General features: G+C 40.5%; 1 protein-coding gene across 1 annotated transcript in view; it reads right to left on the bottom strand.

Moving 5' to 3' along the window:
* Positions 1 to 818: 818 nt before the first annotated feature.
* Positions 819 to 18,943, bottom strand: part of VWA8 (von Willebrand factor A domain containing 8) — a gene marked incomplete at its 5' end in the record, with an annotated part of 103,790 nt that continues 85,665 nt past the window's right edge. Inside the window, 5 exons of the mRNA XM_009576042.1 lie at positions 819 to 1,067; positions 4,019 to 4,257; positions 5,474 to 5,572; positions 15,351 to 15,509; positions 17,368 to 17,493. Of these exons, the coding sequence (XP_009574337.1) occupies positions 959 to 1,067; positions 4,019 to 4,257; positions 5,474 to 5,572; positions 15,351 to 15,509; positions 17,368 to 17,493 (732 nt within the window). The remainder of the gene's footprint in view (positions 1,068 to 4,018; positions 4,258 to 5,473; positions 5,573 to 15,350; positions 15,510 to 17,367; positions 17,494 to 18,943) is intronic.

The following is an 18,943-nucleotide window of genomic DNA, read 5'->3' as shown; positions in this document are numbered from 1 at the left end:
CATGCCTAGATCTCACCTCTAGTTTCATTTTCAAAAGACCCAAGCAAAACAGATCATGAAGGAGCTCTAGCAAAGTGTTAGTAACTTTCTTGTCTCCCAACCAAAAAGGCACTTCCACGTACCGAGGCCATCCCAGGGAGTCTGGGCAACAGTGCAGCAGGACAGCATCATCGGTCACGCAAAGGAGACTCGGCAGTAGTTCCCTCCTTGGAAACACTGGCTGTTGGGTTCTTAAGACCGTTTTGACCCTTTCCCCTTACTTTTCACAGGCAGAACCGAAAGAATCTATTTTTGGTTTGTTTTCCTTCTTAACAGCCACTTTCTCTAGATCTGACAACTCTGAGCACCGTGCCTGATCAGATAACAAATGTTTACACGCGACGGCCAGTGTTTCCAAACTGCTCCATTGTTCCCAGCATCCAGCAGTGAAGCCCTGATGCCCGTCAGGACAAGAAAGCAACAGCAGAGGAAGGAAAGGTTTCCTGCCTGACAAGAGCAGTCCTGTTTAAATCAGAGATGGAGTTAACTACCCATTCAAACATATGCACACAAAACACTGAAACAGATTGCCTGGCTCTGCCTTGCATAATATTATCAAATCCCAGCGAACCGTGTTTAATAAAACAGGGCGAGATGATACCACAGTGCTGGCAACACGGCAGCCACAGGAATGATCACAAACTGTCCCTTATTTATTTGTCCCTCTGAAAAGCATTCGCTCTGTTGCCATCCTGCGATTTACCTCTGCCCCACTGCAATTCTTTGAACGCGCTAAGTCGGTTGAGAGATTTTGGGTGAAATTTTACAGCCCGACTGTCGTGCAGATTTGAGTCGTTTTGCTGATTAGAGAACAGTATGTATTTTATTAATAACTGTGTTTATCCTCAGCTTTAGGGTTTATATCTCCAGCAGGAGTGGGTTTCTTCTTTGAATTCACGCACCGTGACATCAGTGATGCTTAGGCACTTGACAACATGGTAGATGTGAAGATCTGCTGCAAAATCTGGGGAATCTCTTTGGTATCCATGGCAATAAAAGATCGACCTGCTGGTAGTGTCCTCTGCAGCCTAAGGAGCAGAATGAGGGACAAGACACAATTACTATTTCAAATTATCTTCCCTACCACAAGTCAGGGTTCCTTAAGAACGGATGTTTTTCCTTTTGAATACCTTCCCAATCCATGCCGTTCACGTCGCTGTCACCATGCAATTAAAGGCTTGGGAAAGCAGCAGTGGGAGGAAACACTGAGAGCAGCTAAGTCACAGAGGTCCTTTCAGCAAGACAGTCAAGACTGTTCCTAGAGATTTCTATTCACGTCCTCTTTCTGACGTGCAAAAACTCCGTTTTGATCAAGGTACCAGTGACCCCACGAGGTACTACCACAACTGGTTTTCCGAGGCCAGCTAGAGATTTACTCTAGAAACGAGGATATTTACTTACTCTAAATAGACTACCATGAACGCACAGCTCTTTCAGTTCAACACCGCCAGTGATTCTAAATGTGCTCTTTGTATTTCCTCTTTGAGATCGCAGCAGGATCGCAGCAGATTAGATGGAAAGATATTTTTCTGCCTGTATTAGCCTGACACATTTTTATTTACAGCTTAACCCCCTTAAAAAAACTAAACAACATGCACGTTACAAACCCTATCTCCTTATGTCCAGTCAGCAAGCTTGGAATTTTTTGTTTCACTGCTTTTTAAAGGAGTTTATGCTCCACACCATTTCTCCAATGCTAAGTTAAGTCTCACTTTTAAAGTGAGCTTTAAAAAAGCTGCAACAGAGAATTCCCTTCTCCTTCCCCCACAGCAGTTACAGGAAAGCTTTGTCTAATTCGACACTTCCACGTACATAGAAATGCATTTCAGTGACAGCATTGTGTGCATTTTCCATAACCAGTGAACTAGGCAATTACAAGATCTCCTCTTACACAGCAGGATATGGTCAGTGCTTTTTTTTTTTTTAACTCCTAGCAGAAGTAAAAGGACCTTCTGTAATTATAATCTTTCAGAATGGATTCTTTTTTCATGCAAAACGCAGCTCTGATGTACAGACCTGCAGACATGACTAAGGCTGGCTGTGCAGCTGTACCTTTCAACCATTTTCTGATTAAAACTATGTACCAAGGGCCAATTCCCTTTGGGCCTTCTCTCATTCTGTTCTAGTTGAAGACTCAAACAGAAGCAGAAAAGGCACTGCTGATATTTGTGGCTATACCAGCTTTTTGCTGCATGTGTTGGTCCTTGGTGGATATGGAATATCACTTGGGACAGAATTTCCTTATTTTTCCCTGTGCCCAAACAATTTAAAGTAAAATTATGTGTAGCGCTAAAAATAGGCTTATTGGCTCAGACTCTCTAAAGAATTTAGGTCTCTAACACAAGGGGAGTATGAGTCAAATTTTTGGCAGTTTTAAAGACCATTACACTCCAGCTCCTCTTGCTTTAATCTCTTTTCTTAGGCCCACACGCATTCAAACCCCATACTGGGCAACGGCAAAGGCACCATGTCTCCCTCACGATTATGCAGTGATATTACATACGGGAATAGTGCACATCCTCCAGTGAGAAGATGGTTCAGGTGCTCCCTTTGGATGCTCAGAATGCTCTGAACTAGTTGGCCATAACTACAAGAACCCACGAACCAGTCTCCTTCCTGATACAAGTCAAAGCTACTGCTTCTTGGCAGTACATTAAAAAAATGGTGATGAATGATGGATGAAAACTTGGACATGAGCTGGCAATGTGCGCTCGCAGTCCAGAAGACCAACCATATCCTGGACTGCATCAAAAGCAGCATGGCCAGCAGGTCGAGGGAGGTGATTCTGCCCCTCTACTTTGCTCTGGTGAGACCCCACCTGCAGTACTGCTCTGGGGTCTGCAGCACAAGAAAGACATGGGCCTGCTGGAGCGGGTCCAGAGGAGGGCCACGAAAATGATCAGGGGGATGGAATGCCTCTCCTATGAAGAAAGGCTGAGAGAGCTGGGGTTGTTCAGCCTGGAGAAGAGAAGGCTCTGGGGAGACCTTATTGCAGCCTTTCAATATATAGAAGGGAGCTTACAAGAAAGACTGAGAGACTTTTCACAAGGACCTGTAGTGACAGGACAAGGGGCAACGGTTTTAAACTGAAAGAGGGTAGGTTTGGATTGGACATAAGGAAGAAATTTTTTACGATGAGGGTGGTGAGACACTGGCACAGGTTGCCCAGAGAAGTTGTGGATGTCCCATCATTGGAAGTCTTCAAGGTCAGGTTGGATGGGGCCGTGAGCAACCTGATCCAGTGAAAGATGTCCCTGCCCATGGCAGGGGTTTGGACTGGATGATCTTTAAAGGTCCCTTCCAACCCAAACCATTCTATGATTTTACAATTCTGTGATTGTCCTGGTTTCGGCTGGGATAGGGTTAAAATTCTTCCTAGTTTTGGATTTAGTATGAGGAGAATGTTGATAACACACTGATGTTTTCAGTTGTTGCTAAGTACCCTCCTAGTCCAAGGACAGCTCCCATGCCTACTGACTGAGCTAGGTACACAAGATGGGAGGGAACATAATCAGGACAGCCAGCTCAGCTGGCTAATGGGGTATTCCATAGCATGTGACGTCATGCTCAGTACATGAATGGTAGGCGTGATCCAGGAAGTACCGATCGCTACCTGGTTATCGGTCAGCGCGGGTGGTGAGCAATTGCATTGTGCATCACTTATTTTGTATATTTTATCATTATCATTATTATTCTCCCTTTTCTGTTCTATTGAACTGTCTTTATCTCAACTCACGAGTTTGTCTCACTCTTACCCTTCCGATTCTCTCCCCATCCCACTGGGGGAGGGTGGGGAGTGAGTGAGCGGCTGCGTGGTGTTTGGCTGCCTGCCAGGTTAAACCACGACAGTGATCAAAACCTTAGTGCAGAACACCAGCATGGGCAACTGTGCCTAACTTCGCTGCAATAAAAGCACAGTTTAGTTTTATGATGAATGGAAACAAAGAAAGTTTATTAGGGATTAAACAAATATACTTACCTATCTGCCTGGTCTCCTAAGGATCCTATAAATATGGCAAAAGCATTGACTTGAGCGTTGGTGGTCAAGACCTGGGCAAACCTTGATGGTTGAATACCGTATCGCTCGAGATTTGCATCACTCAAGACGATAACAAAATACTCGTCAGCCTCTTCCTTGGCGATTTCACGAATGGCATGCTCTGTCCCTTCCAAGGTATGGTCTCCACTCATGCAGAACTGAGCATGGGCATGCATAACCTGTGTGCACAGCATAACCAAGTGGAAATATGTAAGATGACCTTATGAATAAACATTCATTTTAGCTGGCACAGGGGGGAGTAAATATACAGTTATGCTATATTAGGGGACACTTCAGAAATGTGGACAGTGCTCCAGATACTACAGAAGATGCAGCTTTTTGTACATAATACATCATATTTTAAGACAGGCGTCACTTCTTAAAAACACAGCGGGTCAAACAAACAAAATCCATGCATGGACAGAATTAGACTGGACCTTAAGGAAGGTAAAATACTTCGGTAAGCTGCAGTTTGAGTAGCTACATTCCTGTCTATTTAAGGAAGAAAACAGGGCTTAGTTTCCTAATACTGTGACCGACTCCTGCCTGTTTATAATTTGCACTAGACTTCCAAATCCTAATAGTGCTACAGTTGTTAACAAATATTTGACTCCTGACATCGGCAGCAAGGTTTAAAAATGCTGAAATGGTTTGTTTGAGCTTTTATGAAATAAATACACCGTTTGCATTGATGAAGCTGTTTCCCGTGCAGAAGGCAAGGAATTTTAGACGTTAGAAAATCCAGTCCTTCTAACCCAAGTGATTGCTGATCTTTTAAAAATACTTTTTGAAGGAAGCTCATATACACAGTTCTAATCTGTCAAGCTGCCAACCAGGTAAATCCTGCAATATACTCAATTTTTCTGCATCCTATTGCAGTAAAGTCTTGACGAATACACTCACTTTGCAATTGTGATTTAACACATTTTGAGTCTAGCATTGACACCTTTTCCCACTGCTACTGTGACACATCACTTTTTGAAGGTAGCAGCCTAAATCAATGACCTGGTATCCCTCTACAGTTTAAATTAGTCACTTACGCACTAATAATATCACCACATTATTTATGCAGAGCTGTCTTTATCACTGTGTAATGTTTGGAACTTCCTATATCCTTTGACAGGCAGTCAAAATGACACATTTATGTGTCCAGAAAGTCCAGAAAAAGCAGTCCAGAAAAAGGCTTATCTAGCTTCTACTATTTTGGCATGATTTGTTTTCTGCCAAGTCTCTGAAAGGTCCTGTTTTAGCTTTATGCAAATACACAGATTGCGCTTTCTTGTCTTTCTTTTATTTCATTCTCCTTATGTTTTGCATCCTGTGACCTATCTACAGTTTTATCTTTGCAGTCATAAAATTCTTAATTATCCATCATCACTTATCTGTAGGAGTTACCTTAAGAATCTCTAATCGTTGCTTATTGTTCTTGGGAACTTTGTCACTCCCAACCAAGGCGATGTCGAAGCCATCTCCTGAATGTCCAACAATATCATACTGCAAGAAAGAAACTTCATCAGTCATCTGTTAGTCACGAACGGCCTTTGGGTCACAATGACACGAAACAGATCAAAGGCAATTTGCTTTCAACAAGAAAACCCAAATACTGTTCCCTGCTTCTGTTTATGAGCTGCTTAAGGGAACTACTTGCAATTTCTCACCGACATGAAAACACAGGAAAGAATTGCTAAATAATGAAATTAAGGAACAGTTACTTATTTCCATGGTCTGTTTTTCACATCATCCCACCAATTGCAGAGCGGTGATGCATAAGATCAAGACCTTGCCCTCTCACATTTTTTTAAAGTAGCAATTTTTGTCCTCTTGAGTCTGACAAACAAGAAATGCATTGTTTGAGAGTAGCTCCCATGTTTGAGGGATCATTTTTGTGACCTCATTCTGCTCTGAAAAAAAAAAGTATTACAAGCCTTCTTTTTTGAAAATCAGCACTCCTTATTTTTGTGCATAATAGATCAAAGTAATTGCTGAAAGTATGTAGAGAAGTGAATTCCAAGAGTCTCTGTACGTTTTCAAAGGAGATGGTGTGCGCATCATGCTCCTGTGAAAGATGCTGCAAAAACATGACATGTAAAGCTGTAATAGTTCAAATATCTTGTTGAACAAATAATGTAATATTGGGAAGGCCTTTGTTTTATGTGAGATTTTTATTGTCGATACATGAAAACCAAGACAAGCTGAGTTATGGCAAGGTCCTGACCTGCCCTTTGTGTTGTGGATGTGGCAGTCACCCCAAGGAGAATTCATGAGCAGGACAAAAGTGGATTTAAGAGCTGTCTACACCAAATAATAGAGCACAGTGCACAGATCCTAAACCCGGAGAGACCTGAGCTGGCAATTCCTCAACATGAACATGCTTGTATTTTCCCCTGACTAGCTGGCACAGACCTGTCTTTAGTAGACAGGGAGTCCTTGTACAATATTTTGCCTTTCTGTTACCTTTTATTCAAGTACTGCCTACGGGTCCGTGCCGGGTTCACCATCCCTAATTCCCACATAATCATTTGGTAAAAGCTGGGTCTCATCCTCAAAGACTTTCTGAATTTTCTTTCCTATTGAAGACTACTTTATTTGGTATAAGTCGAGTTCTGGAGACTGGGAAAATGGCATTCTTTATTGACAAAGCTCTTTTAAATTGTTTCCATACACTAATTTGCTTAAAAATATATCAAGAGTAAAAGAAAGCTGTAGCAGCTAGAACATTTTTAAAAGTGACACCTCCCTCTGCAAAACAGCAAACATGCCACATTATTTCACCCGGGGTCAGACCATTTTACGACAGCCTCACATAACCCAGACTTCCTCACCCTAGGAAATTTTTATATAACCTAGTCCCCATGTACTCCCATTTTATTCTGCTCTGTTGGCTTTTCCCATTCTTGTTCTCCTCGGCTCTTCCATTTCTTGTGTTTGCTACCCAGCCCCATGTAAAGCTTCCAGTTTGACACATGCTTTCTCTTCAAAACCTATTTCTTATCACCAATAATGCTTCAGACTCTCTCCTTCCTCATGAGTATTTAGCTGGTGTTTCTGTCTTCCCCAAACCATTATCTTTCCTGGAGGAAAGACATGGCAAATGAAAATACACAAATTTTGAGAATAACGTTGAGGTTACATTCAACATACTTCTGAATTAATACAGGAATAAATCCAGAACGTGAATACACACAAAGAGACTGTGCATGTGTATTGTTTTAAAAACTAGAGATTATTCAAATCAGAGGAACTAAATAAAGCAGTGGTTTAACGGAGTGGAAAATATACAGCACTAATGTGGTTCTTACGTAATGTCAGAAATGTCCACAGATCTTCAGGGTAGGCTCTTAATTACGAAACCCTGCACGTCCTTTGCTGAGCAGTTTTGTATTGGGTATCACTTTTAAATCAACAACCTAATTATGTAAAGCAAAATGCTGTCATTCTCTTGTGTAAAAAGAAGCCTGATTCCTTCGTAATGAACTCCTTCCTAGCATTTCACAGACCTCTCCCACCGGGTGTCCTGGTATCAGCTCTGCCATACTGACTTCATGGGAATACGCCAAATTTTGCTATTTGGGAATACCATGTTGGTTCTTGGCACACACTGATAACGGACCAACCTTTCATCTCAAAAAGGCTGGGTGTAAACTCTGTGTGACAGTCTGTGTAAAGGGAACTGCTGTAGCTCCTAGATGAAACACTAGAGGTTGACCCTACGGTTGGGTCCCCTCCACATTCTTGCACAAGGTGGGAACGTACAACCCGGGTATGGGCAAGGGGAGGCTGAAAAGATCTCAACAAACTTTCGCAGGCACGTAAAGCCATTCACCTGGGAACATCATGTCCTGTCTGCTCCCTCCTCAGCTAGCTATTATTCTCCGTGTGCGCCCTTGCATGCGCCAGAGTACATATATTTAAAAGATGTTATCTGTTACCTTGTTTCTTTGCCGACAGTTTACTACACTATTTGTGATTAAAGAAGTGTGGAGAGACAGCAGGGAAGAAGTGCCTGTTTGCTTTGTCCTCGCTGCTGCATTCTGGGTCAAGCGGGGCCTCCCCAAAAGCAGGGTGAGATCTCGCCCTGCCTGAGCACCTGTGCTGCCGAAGAGAAGTGCTGTGGTCACCAGCCCTCGCATGCTGGTCCTCATGGTCCTCTGAACCCCTGGAAGTCAAGTCAAGGACCAGGAGTGGCCAAAAGCTAATGACCATGAGACTGCTTTTGGCTGTTTAGCCTCCCAAACTGCGATGTCAGATGAGTACTTGTGCCCCAGCAAAGGTGGGGACAGGAACGTAGCAGCACTGACTTGGATTGACTTAAGTCAGCACACAACTGCAGCCTGGGAGACCCTCCCTGGGAGGGAGGGATGGGAACAGGCTCACAGCCAAGCTTTAGAGGTGACAGAAGGGAGATGTTTCCCCACGGGAATGTATGGAGTCTACCGCAACTTTGCAAAACAGAGTTTGGGACAGAGTAAAACTGGCCCAGAGAAGAACCCCACTCTGCAACGGCAAAGAAGGAGGATTTAAATCTCTCATCCAGGTTTTCTTTCAGTAAATTATTACCTCCTTCTAGTTTGCGTTCTAGTAAAATGAACCCTTAGTGATTCGATGTTATCTTGGTGCGCTCATTTTAAAGAAAAGGTGCAGACAGCTCCACAGCCCTGGCCAACTGGGAACCCCAACACATGCAGGCACATGCACGCTTTGTCAAAACCAGTTTCCTTCCTTTGCACAAGTGCTGGAGCTAAAGGCGAGCACAGAAAAAAGGCCTCTGAGAAGCAGGGATCTGATGCATTTTTCTCATAAATTCCCTAGGAGAATTTATGTGGATGGAGTTAGAAGTGAGAGAAGAGCTGTGATACGATCTTACTCAGAACTGACTTTCGCTTTGTTTTACAAAATAGATTGCAAGCATAGGCTCTTAGGACAAATCCAGCAACAAAACACTTGTTTGCCACAGTGCAGGCTTACTTGAATTAATTTATTATTGTGGTAGACAGCGGCTCGTTTTCCAATAGCCTCAGGTACACTGAGACAAGGACTGCTCTATTCAGAGCTGTGGGTACACAATATATAAACACGTCTCTTGAAATAGCATCATTTTGCTGGTTTCCTTCCTTACAGGTTAAACCAATCCCTATTCCATGTCACATTTTGCACTGAATGGATGGTTGCTGCTGCCTAAAATGGGTAAAATGGAAGACTTTGTCTTCTGCAGCTGCCATGCCAAAAGGTTTAATTTCTGAAGGCATTTAAAAAGCTGAAAGAAGACGCATGCTGAATGTAAAAGACAGTGTGAATTAGGCCTCTGCCGGAGGGCTAGATCTTTATAAATTCATCTCTTCTTTGGACAACACTGAACATTTTTTTTTTCTGAATTTATTTCAAACCTTTTGTTTATTACTAAAAGAAACTATTCTGCCAAGCACGTGGATCATTTCTTTTTTTCCTGAATTAACAGTGCTGCCTCCATAGTAAATTCTACAAATGGGGAATGCTGAAATGGGCATATAAAATCTGCAATATCCCTTTAATATTGCTGTAAATAACAATTCAGGCTTTTCCTACCAGTTACATAACATGCCATTTATTGAACCACTTATGATATTTTAAAGGCTTCATAAAATTGCTGTTGGATAATTTATTGGACATGCCTCCTAAATCTGCCATCATGTGTGCAAATGACGGTAATTAGGGATGACATAAAATCATATGGTTTGTATGACAGACATAATACTACCTCAGATAAAACAAAGAACAAACTGCCCTTCTGTACATTTTCAAATAATTGGCACCTAAAATGACATGTACAAAAGATGTAAGAACTTTAATCCTGCAAAACTTGCTGCTTATAACTTACGCATCCACACATTTAAAGGGGTCAAGGGGCACTTGTAGGAACATATTTAACTTCCATTAGTAGGATGAGACTGAGAATGTGGCTTCTATTATCTCAGTCACTCCCACTCTTTTCCTTAATAAAGCACTTCAGAGGAAGCGTGGATGAGATGACGATGGAGGAGGGCTTTGAAACATGGCTGTTAATTTAAATGGATTTCCCGACTGTGGGATGAGCCTCCCATTTCCCTCTTGACAACGAATGATTCACTGCCTGCACTTATGGGAAATGGAAGCAGGCAGGTTGTCCTACGCAAGCATAAAAAGCTGACAAATACCTGATGGTGCTTGTCTAACTTTTTATGAAGGATAACTTCGTTACCTGCTTGGTACAGTCACATACCCCATACTTAGCTCTTCTGTATAAGAAGGCAGGGAGAAAGTATTCTCTACCTTCATTCAGTGTAAAGACCAATCAGACAATTTACATCATCAGTGATACCAAGGGGTACCACACATGGGGAAAGCTCAACCGGCAGGATAAAACAACCAAAAAAAAAAAAGCCCATCTGATTCATTCACAACCTTATTTAGCAGAGAACTAAATCAAGCACCAGCAGAAAAGTGATCTTGAACCAAGAATTGGTTTCCAAAGTTTGCACTGCACTTAGACAGCAGAAGGGAACTTTACTATGTAAACCCCCTTTGAATGCTTTGCTCAACAAGCCTGATGGTCCCCCAGGTTCAACATGTTTGTCTTGGTTTCAGCTGGGATAGAGTTAACTTTACTTCTGGTGGCTGGGGGGTGTGCTGTGTTTTGGGTTTGGTATGAGAGGAGCGTTGATGGCTCGTTGACGCTTTGGTTGTTGCTGGGTGGTGCTTGCACTGGGGACTTTTTGGCTTACCATGTTCTACCAGGTGCACAGGAAGCTGGGGGGGAGCATAGCCGAGGTGGTTGACCCAGCTGGCCAAGGGGGTCTTCCACACCATGGGATGTCAGGCTCAGTATAAAAACTGGGGGGGGAGGGGGGGCTCTGGCGGTTTGGGACATGCAGAGTGTTGGTTGGTAGATGGTGAGCAGTTGCATTGTGCATTATCTGCTGCTTTGTACATTCTGTTATTGTTGTTTTGCATCGCCTGCTTTGTATATTCTGTTATTGTTGTTATTATCATTGTTATTATTACTGTTCTACTTTGTTTTACTTCAATTATTAAACTGTTTTTATCTCAACCCACGAGTTTTCCTACTTGTGTCCTCCTGATTCTCTCCCCCATCCTACCGGAGGGGGAACATGAGCGAGCGGCTGCGTGGGGTTTAGTTGCTGGCTGGGGCTAAACCACGACAAGAAACCCCTCAAATTTGCAGCATATGTTGTTGTGACCCTTGCAGATGGGGCTACAACAAGAACAGATAACAGCAGGCATATCTAAAGGCCAAAAAAGTCTATTTTTATAAAACCACTCTTGGTAGGCAAGAAAAGGATAAGGAAGAGAAAGAAAAAAGTGACAAATTGCAGACTTCTCATTGCACACAACATAATTGTGTGATCTTTTCTCTTTTTTTATATGATTCCTCTTTTAAACATGAGAAATGTATGCTATTTTTGCAGACATACCCAAACTTCAGCTTTGTCCTGAGAAAAATTAGCAGCATCTTGCAAAGCGTCAGTGTTTTACAGACTGGAGTCACTGATATTTTAAAACAATCACTGGCTCTCTTACTCTTTGGAAAACCTAATTAGAAACTCATTAGAAACTGAGGAACTGGCACATGTCCTGGTTATTGATCTCATTCATGCAGGCGTAGCAACTGCCATACCAGATTATGCACACACACAAAAAAATCTGTATTTTTGAGCTGGAGATTTCAGAAATGTTATTTATTTTTATCAAAGGAATGACTCAGAGAGTCCATCAGTACATGCACGGGAGATTTCTCATACGAAAGGACTGTGAAATATAGGTTAAAAAGAGATACTTTAGCCTAATCATTGGATCATGTCAAGAATATGGTTCAAATGTGACTAGTTAATAAATACCTCTATTTGTGCTCATTTTGGGGGATGACTTCAGTGGCCAGTGAAACATAAGGCCACATCTTGTTTGCTGTCCTAGTCATCTCTGGTCTACTCTTGTAGATATTATGCTTAGAGTGAATCAAATCCCAATGAGGCAGCACAGAGAGATGTGGAGGAAGAAAAATACTTCTCTTCCCTTGGGCAAAAGCAGCAGTTCACACTGAATCAAGCGGCTGTTACTGGCCCCCCAAAGTTCTTTATCCAGTGGAAGGAGCCCTTAAATGGAGGAGAGTTACCCTAGAGGCAATTGAAGTTGAACAGATGTAGAAGCTGATGACAACTTTTTTGCCTTGCTATGTCACTAAAATTTCCAGCATCTTCCTCACCACTGTTATTTTAAGTATAAAATTGGCCTCACAGCTCTCTTGACTCAGAGATTGTAAGGATATTACTACTCCTGCCTTACTATAACCAAAGAGTGGCAATTTTCACATCTAATAACTGCACATGGTTTTTGTGTAAGTGTTTTTATAAATGGCAAGTGGTTGTTAGAGAGGCACATTTACTGTTACAACTAACTGCATTTTGAGTTATTTGCATGGCCAAATACAGGGTTTCATCTATGTGCGGGGCAAAACACTGGCCAATAGCAACTATTGCCAAACAAAATATAATAATCTGTAATAGATACAGAGGGATTTGAAAGGTAATGAAACAGATTTTAAAATCCCAGAACTGAAGACAGCTCTTAATGATCTTACTAATTCTGCACAGTGGGCTGTCTGTCTGTCTACTTCCACATGTTATTCCTTTACCATGCACCTGAGGGTCATGTCTGGGTTCTCCGCTATAGAGCTGCACTGGAAATAAGGACAGCTGGCTATCTACCACTGCACTACATCTTTTTTCAGTGTCATCACCTTCTAAGCCACTGTCCTCTGTTGTGTAAATGTAAAATAATTCATTGTTCGTAATGAGAGCAGAATGGCTGTAGTAGAACAGAATGAACAACTGTCTTCTGGTCACTGTTTCCATTTTACTCAAGATTTTATCAGCTCCTTGACTTGTACCTCCTCCAAACTGAGTAGTTCTTGCCTATTAAGCTATTTCTTGTATGGGGACGCTTCCATACCCTTTGTAATGTTTGTCACCCTCTCTTCTTTTTCAGCTCTACAAGAACTTTTGTGAGCCGGGGGACCAAGATTGCACACATTACTCCTGATGTGAATGCACTATGGATGTTTACAGTGACATTCTGATGCTTTCTGCTTTATTCTCTGTTCTTTTGCTAATAGTTTCTAACATTTAATAAGCTTTTTTGACAGCTGGTGGGCACTGCGTGTTCAAAGAACCATATGACATAATTACAGGATTTTTTTGTTGAGCACTAATATATAACGGAGAGTGAGCCCTAACAGATAGCTGAGACTTCCTCACTGTGTATTTAAAATCAGAATTGCTTTCTTCCATCGGCAGCACTTCACATTTAATAGCACTGAACACCATCTGCCATTTTATTTCCCAGTCACCATTTATGGCCAGGTCCTTCTCCAACTTCTTGCAGCTGGATTTCCCTTTTTGTTTTCCCAAATAACTTCAACTTTTGTCACCTCACTATCCATCCCCTTTTACAGATCACTTATGAATATACGGAACAACATAACAACATGGGCTCTAGCACAAATCCCAATGCAGTTCCACCAGTGACCTCCCTTCACTTCTTCACTCTAAAAAATGACCACTTAGTCTGTTTTCTACATTTTAAGTAGTAGTTCATCCATCTGAAGGCTTTCACTTTTATCCCAAAGCAGTATCATTTCTCCAGTGCCTCTAGTGAGGGACTTTGTGAAATGCTTTTGGATAAGGAGACTCTATCAACCAACCTTGCTTGTCACATACATATAGACTCTTCAGAATGCGTTACTTCCCTTTACAAAAGCCGTGTTGACTATACCCCAATATATCATATTTATCCTTGTGTCCACTACTTCTATTTTGTCTTCCTTTGTGGATGATCCTGCATTTGGCCATACTAATATGCATGTTCCTCAGATATGCCCAATTTACCAAGCTACACAAATTGTGTTGTGTAATTACACTGCCCTCTTAATATCTGTCATCAACTTTTTTATTATCAGTGAGCAGGAGATACATGAGCAGTTGAACCAATAAACCCCTCATTTGCCATTATTTTCTTAATTACAGTTGAGTTCCCACATGGCTTCTCTGGGCTACGGTCTAAGCTTATAGTTACAGCATTTTTCTCCAACAGAAGTACAAACAAACTCTCTATCTGGCCTATTTTCATTACATTTGCAGGAATTTAGGGTCTTTGGGAACAAAACCACTGTTTCAAATCTGAAATTGGGCAACATACTCTGTTTAAGCATGTTTAAAGAGGAGAAAGCATGATTGCCAGAGAGTATGGTAGCACATATCTCGTTTCCTTAGGAAAGCAGGCTAAAAACATAATGCCTGTTTCCTTTTATAGCCTTTTCCCTGACAAATGGAAGTCTGCATGATTGTACTTTAGAAGACATTCCAAAAGTACATGCCTCCATATGGCCTGTTTTTGTACAGGAGATTCTACAGAAGAACAGAAATCTGTAGGATTATGCTGCCAGAGGAACAATGTGAAGCAGACCTGGCTGAATTGATCTGGACTAAGTTTTCTATTAATATTGTTTAGAAGATTTTACATTTTGTTCAGATGTATTTTAAGTCTTATGTTTGAGATGTTCTTCAGTAAAGGCATTGGATATCTTTATTCTTCCATTAAACACTGAGTTTGTCAAGAATTAACTAACTTGAGACTGGCTATTCCTGTCTTTTTTGAGGTTAAAGAAACATACCCTAGACCTTGCCTGAGCTTACTGAGACAAAAAAAGGTATAAAATTTATTTACATTTCCTTTGCAGGCTACCATTAAATAACATTTGGAACCTAATAACTTTCAGTATAAGAAATTTTTTTTTTTTTGCTTTCAGGTAACTGGAAGAGAACACAAGTAATGGACAATAAGAAATGGTCGTCTCCCATGACAAAGTACTACTGTCTGTACTCTGGGCAGATGGAAAGGCTGGGCATCTTTGCATGTCCTGAAGCTCATATTTACTTGTGTTCTGTAGGCTTAAGCATTTCTACTCAAAGAAACAAATAAACAGATAAATACAGAAAAAGGCAGCATATTTCACTAAATCAAAGTCTTAAAAGTCTTAGATTGAATTCTTCTGCTGAAGCATGTAATGTTTCTTATCCATTCACTAGTATTATTTTTCATGTTGCTAGAAACAGATTAATGTCTTTATTTCCTTGCGGGAATGAATAATGTCCTTTGGCTAGACTGACTGCTGAAACACTTTTTCCACTGCTCCACACAGCCTGTGCAATAACCATAGAGATCCTAGACCAGCTGTAATTACCTTGAATTTGTGCTCATAATTCTCAAAAGCTTCCATGACCATGCAGACAGCCTCCATGGAGCGTTCCAGTCGTCCATCCACCCCGTTAAAGCGGTACATACTACCGGAAACATCCACCACCAGGCGCAAGCGTTTAGGTTTCTGCTGGGGGCTCCCAGGCTGGCAGGGAAACACAGCAGAAAAAACCACAATCTAAATGGGAAAGCTAAACATCGGCAAGGATAAAACATTTCAGAAAGAGAACCCAACGCACTTTGCAAAGCAAGAAACTGTTATCCAGCAAACACTGATTATTTTTTAAAAAAGAACAAAAACTTTTTAACCTTTTTTCTAACTGTTTCAAACCAGTTACTTAACAGATACCTCAATTCATTCTTTCCCCTCACCTTCAATGACTGGAAACAAAATACCTCGAAAAATTCCACGCATGCTTGACAGGAAAATACTTTTTCTGCCTCAGTTTTGATTCTTAACATTTTATTTCAGTAAAGAGACTCTCAAATTTGCTCTTTCTGCCAAGGCTCATAATGGAAATGCTTTTCCTTGGCTTACGGTACTATCAGGGACCCATATAAGACTGTAAAAACTTGTCTGCTGAGGTTAATAACATTCCAAAAATGTTTGAAATCTTGTTCTGATTAACTACTAGTTTCTTCTTCATTCTGATGCTGAAACCATTATTTTTTCCTGAAATCAATCCCCATCTGTTTTAACAATTTTCGGCACAGTACATTCAAGGGAGGTGTTTTATTTAGTGTGCAATGAGATGAGTCTGGATTCAAGTACAAGGCTATTAAAGATGATCCGGCAAAAAACGAGTCACATTAAAAACAAATAACTAAAGTTTCTTTTACCTGTAGAGGGTTGCAAGCATTTGCATGCTTTATTCTTTTAATTACTCTCGTAATGGACTGTGCCATCCCTGTCCTCCCAAAAACAAAGGGAGAGAGAGGGCCCATTAAATCTTGCATTTATTTTGCTTTTTATTCAAAACTTAAAAGATGTCCTTTTTTTTCCTAATTGAACTATTTTTACAAAGCCTTAAAACTGATACATTGAGTAAATACGTTTTGAAAAAAATGAGAAATTAAGATCTAATCACTTTTCCCTTATTGATCTTTCACACAGGCAGTGCCAAGTTCCATAAACTGTTCAAAGCAACACACATCAGGACCAAGTAGCATAAAAAATAATACCACGGATTCATCAGATGTGGGTAGCTGACGTGCAAAAAGATGTTGTACTCAGCTATTTAAAAAAAATTCTTAGTGTAGTTAAAAATTGCAATCTGTCATTAAGTATTACTGTTAAATATTATGGACTAGCCCCACCAATTTTGGCCAGGTTTTGCTGGTCTGATTCAAGTGGTTTCTCTGTTGCTGACTCATACAGGCCTAACCATAATGTCTTCTAAGGAATGGCTGAATTGAGCCATAGGACAGACAACTTTATCGTATCCTAATGACTTTTCCTCACACTTTTTTCCCATTATAGTTTTTATTCTTGTAAATCCAAGTATCTGTGGAAGCTAAAATTCTTTGCATATCATGGAATAAGAAGACATTAGTAAAACTCTTTTTTTTTAAACTTCCCAGGATATCAGGGTACTTATCATTGAAAATTAAATTGAGTTAGTAAGAAAATACTTTCCTCTTTCTTAGACAAACAAAAAAATGTTTTGTGCTAATTGCATTCAGCTCAATAAAATATAAAATAAGAACATAAAAACTGTTGCACTGGATCAAAACAAAGGACTGCCTAGATCAGCATCCTCTCTCTGAGAGTGGCAAATCGCAAATACATGTGTACGACTATAAGAAGTGAAGCAAATCTTCCATCTTCTGGTTGCCTCTGTCTCAAGGACTTCCCACGATTCCTCCCAATCTTCCCAAGATTCTTCTGAGTTTCTCATCCCTATAACTCACTGAAATTCCACCTGTATTTGTACAGCCACTATTAAAACAGCAAACTGGTTAAGCACTTCCCTACCTTTCCCTGCTACTTGTTGGATACTTACTTGTGGCTCAAGTTCTCCCCGTCGTTTATATATGGCTTTTTCTCCTGTCAGCCCATCAATGATTTTGGCATCATCTAGCTCTCCAACAGCTTGGTGTCTCAGCCATTGTCTTTCCTTACCCTTGGCCTACAACAGAAAAGAAAACTTAATTCACTCAGTGATGTGATTTCAAGCCATTTAAGACATACTGAACATGACATACAAATGAATTTTCTTTGTAATGATGTGGTAGTTTTGGCATAAGTCAAAGAAATCCGAACACACTTTCATACCTGTACTGCTCTTTTTTTCTGAAAGAAAAATTAACAGTGACAAAGAATACCTTCCCTCTGTAATTTTGTCTTAAGTCATTTCATATACGGGAGTTTAACCGTGAACTGCAGAAATGTTAACCTTTTTTCTTGCAAATATGCTGGAAATCTGTATAGCTTGTGCAGAAATACATACAACCAGGGGGACATGCATACCTGACCATTTGTTATGTGCTTTCCAGCCAAGCAGCGCAAGAAAAAAACACTGGGTAACTTAAAGGTAAAACTAAGTAGTATTTACCTTAGGTAATCGTAAGTGGTTTCTTTTAAAGTAATATTCATAACAAACCATATTTATATTTTAAAATAAAAACCTTGAAAATTATGATACTGAAGAGACAGTCCACTGAATGTTTCTTTTATTTTCTTTAAAAGAACACTGGTTACCTACAGCCTGACTTGATGAACATGCATTACAATCCAGGAACTCAAATATTCATAGAACTCCTGTACATAGAAGCAAGCACTTAAGATTGAAGACTCAAGCGTTTTAATATTATAAACAACATATTTAGGAATGTTTTCAATGGATAGCTTCATCATGGTTCATAATACATAAGATCCATCTAAAGACAGCAAAGTCTGCATATATGGGTTTCATGGTTTATTTCATTTCCGCTTAAATCTTCACGTTGAAGTTGCTCATCCTAGTAGTAAGCCCAGCAAGGAAAGAAGACTTTAAATTTATGTATGTATAATACATTTGCACTCTCAGCAAATTGCTGGTCAGCAGCTGGAAGAAAATCAAATACCCAGCAAGACACAAACTGCCTTAAACATTGGTTCTCAGGAATGAAAATCAGTTGCTCTCTGACGAGCAGGAAGTATTACATTACAAATCCCCAGTAAACTGCAGGCCTGGGATTGGAGAGGACAATCTTTATAATTTTGTACTGTCTGAGCAGTCAGATGATGGCTTCTTAAGCCTCAGAGAATCTTTGAATTTGCTTTGGTCAAAATTGATGAGTTTTTCCTTTTGGTGTGTATGAAAGAAGGAGTTCTGGACTACTGTCTATTGCCTAGTTACTCAAGACTAATGGACTACTTACCTATGAAAGTAAGCGGGCAGAAAGAGTACAAAACCACAAGGAAAATGTTTTGATTAGTTAATTTTATAGCACAGAATTAACATAGTTGTGACAAGCAGTTTTTTTAGTTAGGTTGTGTCAAAAGCTTTACAGATGCTTCCTGATGGGAGGCAAAAATAATGCCAATACATGGAAACCTCAGCCTTTTATTAAATCACAGAAGGGGAAAGCGGAAAA

Source organism: Fulmarus glacialis, unplaced genomic scaffold, assembly GCF_000690835.1.
Source record: "Fulmarus glacialis isolate BGI_N327 unplaced genomic scaffold, ASM69083v1 scaffold2954, whole genome shotgun sequence".
Taxonomy (NCBI): domain Eukaryota; kingdom Metazoa; phylum Chordata; class Aves; order Procellariiformes; family Procellariidae; genus Fulmarus; species Fulmarus glacialis.
Note: the sequence above shows the minus strand (reverse complement) of the source record. Positions and strands in the feature narration are given on the sequence as shown.